The 10,188-nt window shown below is 56.8% G+C and overlaps 1 protein-coding gene across 2 annotated transcripts in view; it reads left to right on the forward strand.

The window, feature by feature from the left end:
* The window catches only part of DYNC2I1 (dynein 2 intermediate chain 1), a 40,947-nt gene extending 35,548 nt beyond the window's left edge, over nt 1-5,399 (forward strand). Inside the window, exons 21-24 of one of the 2 annotated variants that reach the window (XM_037131904.2) lie at nt 617-716; nt 851-982; nt 2,703-2,926; nt 5,066-5,399. In XM_037131904.2, coding sequence (XP_036987799.2) covers nt 617-716; nt 851-982; nt 2,703-2,926; nt 5,066-5,240 — 631 coding nt within the window. In that variant the 3' untranslated portion in view covers nt 5,241-5,399. Of the gene's footprint in view, nt 1-616; nt 717-850; nt 983-2,702; nt 2,927-5,065 lie in introns of those variants that run through there. The other variant, XM_037131906.2, reaches the window with a different exon arrangement.
* Nucleotides 5,400-10,188: the final 4,789 nt, after the last annotated feature.

Consider the following 10,188-nt stretch of genomic DNA (forward strand, 5'->3'; position numbering starts at 1 on the left):
AGGACAGCAAACTCAGCAGGGACCTTGAACGACCGGAGGCTGGGAAGGTCCAGACCAAAGAGGGAATTGAATCTGACAGGCAGCTTCTGTGCGTGGAGGCCCCGCAGGGAGCCAGTGCTCGGGCCCTGCCGGGCTTGTCCGCAGCCCACGCAGGAGAGCCCGCAGGGCTTGCCCGAGCAGGGAGCTGGGACTGAGGGACGCCTCTGGGGTGCAATGTGCCTGCAGTGGGAGAGAAACCCACCGCCCGCCCCCCGGGGCTGCAGGCTGAGAAGTCAGCACCCCACTCCCAGACCGTGCCAGCCCCGCACTGGGTTCCCGAGGCCCCACAGGAAGCAGCAGACACTGCCCACAAGGAGGCACCTGCACCATCTGAAAGGCCGGGCGGGCGGGGGGCGGGGATCGCTGTCTGGGAACAGTTCCCATGGGAGAGGCAGAAGAGCAGCTCAGACGCAGCCAACGGAGTCCCCCAGAGCACAGGGACGGGAACAGGGTCAGCATTCAGAACCCAGCCCGTGAAATGGCCTGTCACTCCCCCACTGACGCGTGGCGGTGGCCAGTGCCACCTCTGTCCTCGCTGTTCAGAGCCCTGTCTGTGGGTCCCTGCTGTGTTTTCCAGCCTTCCCCACAAAGGCGATGGACGCTGGGGGGCCCCGCAGACACTGGGCGTTAAATTTCTGCCCGCGGACCCTGATCGCTTCGTCGTGGGCACCAACGTGGTGAGGAGCGTCCTGATCCTGGTTCCAGAACTCGCCCTTCTTCCCCCGGGGCCGCCTGACGAACACTGGCCTTTTAGGGCTGAGTTCGCCGGGCCGAGCCCACTGCCCCGGTGACCGTTGTCCTCTCCTCCCAGGGTGTTGTAGGCCACGGTGCCAGGCAGGGGCTGAGGGTACCCCCCAAGTGCTTCAAGCCCCGCCAGCGAGGCCCAAGGCCGGTCAGCGTGAGTGCAATCGACTTTTCGCCATTCGGAGAGCCGCTGTTCTTGGTAAGGAGTCATGTTGTGATGCGCTGGTCGGTCCTGGGTAGGTGACACTTGCAGGGACTGGTGGGGACTTCTGAGCAGATCACTTTCCAGTGCCCTGGGCCCCACGGGCTGGCGCAGGTTCTCACTGCGGGGTCGCCTGCAGGTCCTGTCCACACGGGTCATGATGTGGCTGCTGGGGATCTTCGTAAAGCTTTGTGTCCTTACATAGTTTCAGTCCTGGAGCCGCATCTGCCTGTGCTCCCTCTGCGTGTGGACACTCGTCCTGTGGCTGGCTGGGCAGTTGCAGGCGGGTGCCTGTCCCACATGGCCGAGTGCGGGTTTCCCTCCCAGCCGCAGTTGGGCGGTTGTCACCGGGAAGCTAGTGCAGGGGCAGTCTGCCACCTGACTTGTAGCTGTGACAGAGTGTCCTGGTCGTCCCAGTAACGTCCTTCAGACGCAGAATAACCTCCCAGGCCACGCGTCTCATCGGTTGCCGCATCTCCTCAATCTCAGGCAGTTCCTCGGTCTCCCGTGACGCTGACAGCTCGGCAGGGCATAGGGTGCTCCTCAGGCTGAGTTTGGGGGTCAGGTTCCAGCCTATGTCCTCACCCGTCTGCAGGTTCCCTGGACTGGGGGGGGAACCACCTCTGAGGGGCCATCATCCTCCCTTTCTGATAAATGGACATGGTGTGTGGGGGGACGAGGGTCCTGCTGCCCCTCACATGCTCACCTGCTTCATCACATGCTCACCTGCATTCAGGTGTGGTCCTTGCCAGCATCCGTTGTCAGGGTCATTGCGGGCGGTGGGTGGCTTTCCCTTCGTTGTGAATGCCACATGTACTAGTTGGCTGCCTCCTGTATGTAGGTGTGTGTGTTTAGGTGTGTATGTTTCGCATATAGGAGGCGTGTATGTAAGTGCAGACACATGGCTCCTTACTCTCCTTGGGGTTCATAGTCCTGTGCTGCCTCTGTGCTCTGCTCAGCCTGTCCCTGGGGGCGTCCTTGCAGCCGGTTCTCATGTCCTTCCGACGCTGTTCTCTGACACCTGTTTCGGGTCCGCCCTCTCTCCAGGGAGCCCGGGCTCCTGTGGGGAGACACTGTTGGAAGCCCAGACCAGGGCGGGCAGAGTGCTCGGTTCGCAGGCCACAGGCCACACCCACCCCACCCCTGCAGGCCCCACGGGAGGCCGGCTCATCCGTCACTCGGTCCTCAGGCCCACAGAGCCCTCCTGGCTGCGTTCGAGTGTGCGATGGGCTGGATATGCAGAGCGAAAAGCACTCGAAAGCCCTTTTTTAGCTAAAAATTTGGTCTGTTAGTAAACCAGCTAAGTTGTGTTTGAGGGACTTTTCAGTCCAAGGGGCTATGTAACACTATTATTGATGTAAACATGCGTGGCCTTTTTAAAAGCAGCTTATTGTCACGGGGCCAGTCCTAATGTCCTGCCCTGGAGTCAGCAAGATTCCACTTTGCTAAAAATGAACACCTCTTCCCACGTTCACTGAGTTTGGGGGCGGGGCAGCTGCAGAGTGTACCAGACCCTCCGAGGGGGGTGCTCATCTTGGTGGTTTGCCAGGACAGATTTAAGGTTAGAATTTTATGTGCCGAAAACAAAAACTACACCAAATTATTTTTTGCTATATGAACTGAAAAAAGCGAATGCTCTGAAAAATGTCCCTTCTGCTGGGATTGGGCAAAAAAAGAAAAGAACCTTGTGCACAGTGTCACCCCCACCCCCACCCAGGCCGGCTGCAGCGACGGCAGCGTCCGGCTTCACCATCTGGCCTGCGAGCGGCCGCGCCTGCAGTGGGACCGCAGCACCGGGGGCCGCGCCGTCGCCGGCCTGCAGTGGTCCCCGACCAGGCCCGCGGCGTTTTTCGTCTGGGACGACGCTTCCTGCCTTTACATCTGGGACCTCCTGGAGAGCGACCTGGGCCCCGTGGCCCAGCACCGTGTCTCCCCAGACGGGTGAGTCCCCGAGACCCTCGGCCCCGCCCTGTCCTCCCTGTGGGAGCGCCACCGGTGGGCTTTTCATTCATGCACAATGGTCCGGTACTTTTAAAGAAATGCTGTTAACTTGTACTTACGTGTAAGTATTATTTTTATATTTATAAGTTCAAGTAATATCTGAAACACTGGAGTGCGTGTGTCTCAGTGTGGTCCAGAGTGGCCTGTGGGGTGCAGAACTCACCGTGGCCCCAGCGTCTCTGCGTGGCCCAGGGGGAGGGCGAGGGCCTCCGTCTGGTGTCCAGAAGGGCTGTCGCCTGGTGATTGGCACCTCCCATGACTCAGTCGGGGACGCTTCTCGGCCCCAGAGCGAGGTCGCCGTCACCCCAGCTGTGGGGCTTCTGTGTGGACGCAGGTGCATGTGGGGGTGGGGCCCAGCCCTGATGTGCTCCAGCAATTTCCATCTTGTTCTATTAATTGAAACTTGAAATATTCATAAAAGCTCCCGTTGTGCAAGGGGTTCTCTCCTGACCCACTTCGTGAGCTCACTGGCCTTTTTTCTAGAGAATTAGCGTTGCCTGTTGGCCCTCCCTCCTGTGGAGCCCCAGCCACCGGGGGAGGGCAGCCCCCCCAGAAAGGGTCAGACAGCATCACGGACAGCAGGTCAGGGACGCACTGATGGGATCGAAACGATGTCTAGCTCAAGTACTGGGCATGTGCATTTTTACCGTTATTTTAAAAAATGCATCATCAAAACCCAGAGTGTGATTCATGTTTTAACACATAACGTACTTGCAGCTTTTTACAAAAAGTTTGTCAGTTAATTAACAAAACAAATCTTTATTGAGCACCTACTGTGCACCTGGCCGGCTGCCTGCCCCAGGCTGCGCAGGCTCCTGTCCTGTGGGGCGAGGTGCTGACAAGCACAACAGAAGCAGTCGGCGGCCCCACTGTGCGATGGGGAAAATCGAGGAGGGAGGGGTCCCAGTGTGGGCCGGAGGGGGTCAGGACTTTAAAGGGGCAGGACAGGAAGGTCGGGCCGAGGAGGGTGCGGGTCGGCAGAGACTTGGGAGATGGGAGTCTCAGGGGATAGGTGGGCACCCCCGCGTGGCGGGGGCCCTGGCACAGGGTTGGTCGGTTGGGGTTCGTGTGCCAGGAGGAGACCCTGCAGGGCCGAGGCCGCACGGCAGGGAGCAGCTCAGACACAGGGCACCGAGCAGAGACAGGAGCAATCCGGAACGTTCTCCCGGACACTGCCTGCCTCGGTGGGTAGCCGCAGTGTTTAAGTCAAAGAAGTAATGTTCACAGGAAGTGCTCAGTTATTTTTCTTCAACTGCAAAGAAGAACGAGAAACTGATAGGACTTCAAAGGCAGGAGTTACGATAGAAGAATTTGCCACTTTCCGAGCTGAGTTAAAATTACAATGATCAGTAACCTGCTCGCGGTGGCCAGAGGTGGTGAGGCCGCAGAGGGGCTGGTGGCACCTGTACCGTGAGTCGGCAACGCGCGTCAGACCAGCCGTGGTGGCACTGACTGGCGTTTCTGCACCAGTCGTAGGATTTTCTAAACCCACAGAGGTCAGCGGTGAGCCGTGTCCTCCTCTCAATCCATGCGGTCCTGGTCCCCTTTCCTCCCTTTCTGTCATCAGCACCGGAGTTTTCAGTTTGTGGCATTGAGGCTTTGCCTGCATTAACTCTGTAACTGACCAGCAGTGTTGAAGGGCCCAGCAGGTGGTGAAAATTCTCACAACTTGTAATTTTCCAAGACCTGCTCGCCTGTGGTCTCACGAGGGCCAAACTCTCACCTGTCTCTCCCTGAGTGAGGCTGTGGGTTCCCGAGCTGGGGCCCAGGGGGTAGGGCCAGACCGCCTCTCACCCAACAGGGAGGGTGGATGGTGGCCGGACGCTGCAGGGTCCTCGCTGGGCCGGCCCGTGGACCCAGGTGTGCATGTGGGCCTGTCGGGGAAGTTCGTCCTTGGTCCTACCAGGGGTGGTCACAGGCAGTCTGTCCAGCAGCCCTCCAGTTCAGAAATGTTTTCAGCTGTTTGTGTAGACTTGGCTGACCTTTCACTTTGACTCAGTGAGGTGTTCAGAGTCTGTCTTCCTGCTCCCACTCACCTGGGAGACTCCCGGTCCCACAGCCTCTGCTTCTTGCCTCCAGGCTGGTGACCTTGACCGTCGTGGGCGAGCCCGAGAAAACCAGTGGCGGCTTCCTGGCCCTGGTGCTGGCCAGAGCCTCGGGCCGCGTGGACGTGCAGCACGTGAAGAGCCAGTGGGCGGTCCCGGTGGCGGACGAGCAGAGGCGGCTGCAGCGGCTCCTGCAGGAGGCACTTTAGGGGGACAGACAGCGGGGCGTCATCCCCACTGGGGCCTGTCACGTGTGAGCATGTGTGCTGTGTACATAGAATACATATGTTCTGTACAGAATTCATGTTACAGTATGTCATATCATGCTGTAACATGATGTTCCCAGAAAATAAATTAATGTTTTTGAATAGAAACATTTTTAGTGTATCCTGAACTTCAGAGGAAATACAGTCTCGTCCAGGACACTCTTTTTCTGAGAATATTTCTACTTGTTTTTATTTTTTTTTTATTATTTTTTTATTTTTTTATTTTTTATTTTTTTGAATTGTTTATGCTGTTACAGTTGTTCTATTCCCCCCTTCATTCCCCTCCACCCTGCCCCCCCAACCCCCCGATTACCCCCCCTTTAGCTTATGTCCATGTGTCTCAAGTCCTTTAGGTTCTGTATTTCCCATACTATTCTTGCCCCCCCCATCTATTTTCTATCTACTGTCTATGCTACTTGTTTTCTGTACCTTCTCTCCCCGTCTTCTACTCCCACTCCCCTGTTGCTAACCCTACTTGAGCTCTTCATTTCTATGTTTCCACTCCTGATCTAGCTGTCCTTTTAGTTTGCTTTCGTTTTAGGTGTGGTTGTTGATAACTGTGAGCTTGTTGTCCTTTCACTGTTCATGTTTCTTTAACTTCTTTTTCTTAGATAAGTCCCTTTAACATTTCATATAATAAGGGCTTGGTGATGATGAACTCCTTGAATTTGGTCTTATCTGAGAAGCACCTTATCTGTCCTTCCGTTCTAAATGAAAGTTTTGCTGGGTAGAGCAATCTTGGTTGTAGGTCTTTAGTTTTCATGACTTGGAATATTTCTTTCCAGCCCCTTCTTGCCTGTAAGGTCTCTTTTGAGAAATCTGCTGACAGCCTGATGGGGACTCCTTTGTAGGTGATTGTCCCCTTAGCTCTTGCTGCTTCCAGGATTCTCTCCTTCGTTTTAATTTTGGCTAATGTAATTATGATATGCCTTGGTGTGTTCCTTCTTGAGTCCAACTTTTTGGTACTCTCTGGGCTTCTTGGATTTCTTGGAAGTCTGTTTCCTTTGCCAGATTGGGGAAATTTTCTTTTATTATTTGTTCAAATAGTTTTTCCACTGGTGGTTGTGTCTTTCCCCCTTCTGGTACCCCTATAATTCGGATATTGGAGCGTTTATAGATGTCCTGGAAGTTCCTAAGCTTCTCCTCATTTTTCTGAATTCTTATTTCTTCATTCCTTTCTGATTGATCATTTTTTTCTTCCTTCTGGTTTATTCCATTGAGTTGAGTCCCAGTTTTTTTTCATCTCTATGGGTTTCCTGTGGAATTCCATTCATTTCCCTTAATTTAGCCTTCATATGTTTCTCTAATTTGTGGCTATAGTCCACCAGATCTGTGAGGAAGCTGACGACCAGTGTTTTAAATTGTGCGTCTGAGAGATTTGCTATTTCTTCGTCACTTAGATTTATCTCCGGGACTTTGAGGTCCCCCTGCGACATTTTTGGTCTGTTCTGGCCCTTTAAGTGAGAGAAGCGGCGCCTTGGAGTCCCAGGTCGCTGGGTTGTGACGCTGTATGTGGGGGCGTGGTCAGAGCGGGGGAAAATGGCGCCGCCGCCGGTCCCCTGCTCACTTCCTCACCCGCGCGTAACCGGGCACCCACAGTCAACTCGCTGCCACCGCCTCCCCACTGACTCCTCCGTAGTCACTCACCCGGTGGGCTGCTCACTAGGTCCAATCCTGGGTTTGGAGCCCGTGCGACTGGATTCCGCGCCCGCGCCCGGGTCGTTCAAGTTCTCCTTTGTAACTCCTCAACCCGCCGCCGGTTTCGCCTCTTACCGGCCGGGCCGGAGGATTTGCTGTTTGCGGACTTCCGAAAAGTCGCGCGTCTGGGTTCCGCGCCCGCGCCCGGGTCGAACGAGTTCTCCTTTGTAACTCCTCAACCCGCCGCCGCCGGTTTCGCCTCTTACCGGCCGGGCCGGAGAATTTGTTGTTTGCGGACTTCCGAAAAGTTCAGTTTTCCGTGTTCTGGTTGTGTTTTCTGATGCTAATATTTAGTTGTCCTTAAACTTGGTTGTGAGAGGAGGCAGGCACATCCACCTTAATCCTCCATCTTGGCGGAAGTCCTCTACTTGTTTTTAGAAGAGCCTTAAAGTAGTCTCCCATTCATTACTAGACTGTAAACAGTCCCCCGTGAAAATGTGTTTTCATGAGTGGTTTTCACACCGACAGGGCCCCTTCAGGCCAGAGGGTCTCCTGCCGCGGAGCCTGAATCCACGGAGAAGACCCAGGCAGTGTCGGTCAGGCAGTGGCAGGGGCCAGCTCGTGTCCCTCCCACACCTGCCAGGCCTGTGAACAGGCACGGTGAGCATGCAAACTGTGCTAGTGCTGGTGCCTGGTGGACCATCCAACTGAGAACTCAGCGGGACAGGCAGGCACCGGCACCGGTCATGGCATTTTCGCACAGGAGGAGCCAGCAGGGGCTGAGCAGGCAGGTCTGTGCAGGAACCAGGCTGGACACTGTCCTTTGCGGAGACAGCACCCGGGCCCTGGACCAGGAGGGCGGCCCCCGAGGCTTCGCTGATTCTTTAGGCCACAGGTGGCAAACACAAGGCCGCAGCCAGAATCCCACCCTCCACCTTGTTTCCACCTGGCGGCAGCGCCCAGCTCCTTGCCCCTAGGTAAGTAGTCACGTCGATACAGTCCGAACATTACATTTGGCCCTTTGAAAGCAACCGCGAGGCTGATGAGGCCCTCCGTGGAGATGAGTCTGACGCCCCTGCTCTAGACTCAGATCAGACGCCCACAGGGCTGCAGGCTCTGACAGTGTCCCTGACGGGCGGGCTCAGGCCCCGCAGACCTTACAGTTTCTTTGATTGACATCATTTCTTGGGGACTCTCCATGCCAAGTTGCTTCCCCCAAAGAAGGTGTTATTAGGTGGTGATGTCTGTCCTGCCGCCCCCCCTGGGACTGGGGAGCAGGCTGAGGCTGGGGGCAGAACGGCAGAGCCTGTGTCCGTGGTGGACGTTCAGGTTGCAGACTGCTCAACCAAGCCAGGTTTTAGAGATTTGCTTGTGGTCACACAGGAAGTCGCCACAGTCAGGGCCCAGCCTTCAGCCCCTTGGCCAAACTCTCTGCCATCTAAAATGTGTTTTCCTGTCATTTATTGGAAAAGCTTGACTCATTTCATGAGTCACCTTCTCAAAAGCAGCCGAACAGCCGGCTTCTTCTTGCCCCATTCAGGCAGCTGGAAAGTGAGATGGCAGCTGGCTGTCCCCGAAGCCCGCAGGGCCCGCTGGCCAGGCGCTGGAAGTTGCAGCACCGGGGCCCCTGACTGAATGGCCCCACGGTTTCTGACCCCACTGCACTTTCCCTGCTGCTGCTCCACCTCCGGGGCTGGGCGTGAGGCAGAGAAGGGCCTGCTGGGCGGGCTCTGTGTTTCTGTCCTGGGCAGCGAGCTGGGGCTGTTTTCAGGAGCGAGGTGCCCACGCACCAACCACCTCCACCCGCTCCAGGGCCCTCACTGAGCATTTAGAGAAGACAAAGGAGGTGAGAATCCTTTTCTTTCCACCTTCCACCAGTATAAAAGGCACCCCAAATCCTTCTGCGGCCTCTGCTGAGCCACGTCCCCTGCTGAGCCGTGTCCCCATTTCCCAGGGAGTAATTGTGACACTGCGTTCAGGTGGCGCTCAGCTGCAGCCAGAAGTGAAGAAAAGGCCCCTGGGGGGTAAGGGGGTGCTGCTGGCCACCCCCCAGGGTTGGGACTGCAGCCCTCACGAGGGAGGTGATGTGTGTGGTGTCAGAGGGTGAGGACCACGGTGGCCGCACTGGCCCAGAGCTCAGCCCTGGCGTCGGGTCCGACGTGTCCCCTTCGGGGGATGTGCTCTGTGAGGGCACCCCGGCCGATGCAAAGCCCTCGTGGACGACTTGCACATTTGTCGGCAGAGGGGACAGACGAGAGTAAGTCCTACTGAGGGACAGTTGCAGCTGTCACAAACGGGGCAGCCTGTGTACACACATCTGAGACCCACGCCACTGTCCTCAGTGAGACGGCACCACCAGGAACCGCGATCACAGCAGGACTGGATTCCGTGAGGAAGAGAAAGGACAGAGGGAGGGACGGAGGGAGAGGGGGGCACAGACCCAGGGGATCCCACTCCTAGTGTCTGCCTCCAGGGGGCGCCTCAGAGCCCGTCCCATCTGAGGTGTGAGAACCCCTCCGTAACTGAGAACGAAGCCCCGTAAAACCTGCCGTTCTAGCTGAGAAGGGGCGCGGCTGTTTCTACAGTAGCAGGAGGCACTGGCTTCAGCCCCCCCCCACCAGGCGTGTGCTCCTGTCCACTCCTCCCCGTGGACCCCACTGGCCCGGTGCTGACCACTGGGAGCCAGGACGGGGCTGGGTCCAGGCCTCTCCCACTTGCTCGCCTCTTTGCTCTTAGAAAAACCACCCGAGGCCGGTCCGTCTGCTCATGTCTGAGTTTATCCTCTCGACAATTTGAATCCCAGCCGTGGGCTCTGGTTCTCTTAAAATGAAGCATTTGGTAGAGCATGGAGCTGATTAGAAATAGGTTTTTTGTGGCACAAACCAAGTTAGGGGTTACCACAAGGTGTGCACACATGCAAACACGGGCACATGGGCATGCACACATGTACACGTGTTCGCCCACCCCCGGTCAGCAGGCTGCCGGGCTCTGTGGAGCTGGGTAGTCATATGCAAGTCCCACCCTGGGACAGAGGGAGCCCGTGGGCACCGCTGACCCACCCCTCTCAGGAGGGTGTCCTGTCAGGTGCCCAAGTGCCTGGGGAGGCGTGGCCGCCTCCAGGGAACATGGAGGTGCTGTGTGCCCACCCGTCTTAGCCATCCTTGACTGGCGTTGCCTCGGGTAGAAGGGGTTCTTTCGGGACGTGGCCGAGAAGCCTGGCTTCATCCTCAGCCTCAGACCCTGGGCCCTCGGA

This window comes from Artibeus jamaicensis, unplaced genomic scaffold (genome assembly GCF_021234435.1).
Source record: "Artibeus jamaicensis isolate MK-2021 breed Jamaican fruit bat unplaced genomic scaffold, CSHL_Jam_final contig_718, whole genome shotgun sequence".
NCBI lineage: Eukaryota > Metazoa > Chordata > Mammalia > Chiroptera > Phyllostomidae > Artibeus > Artibeus jamaicensis.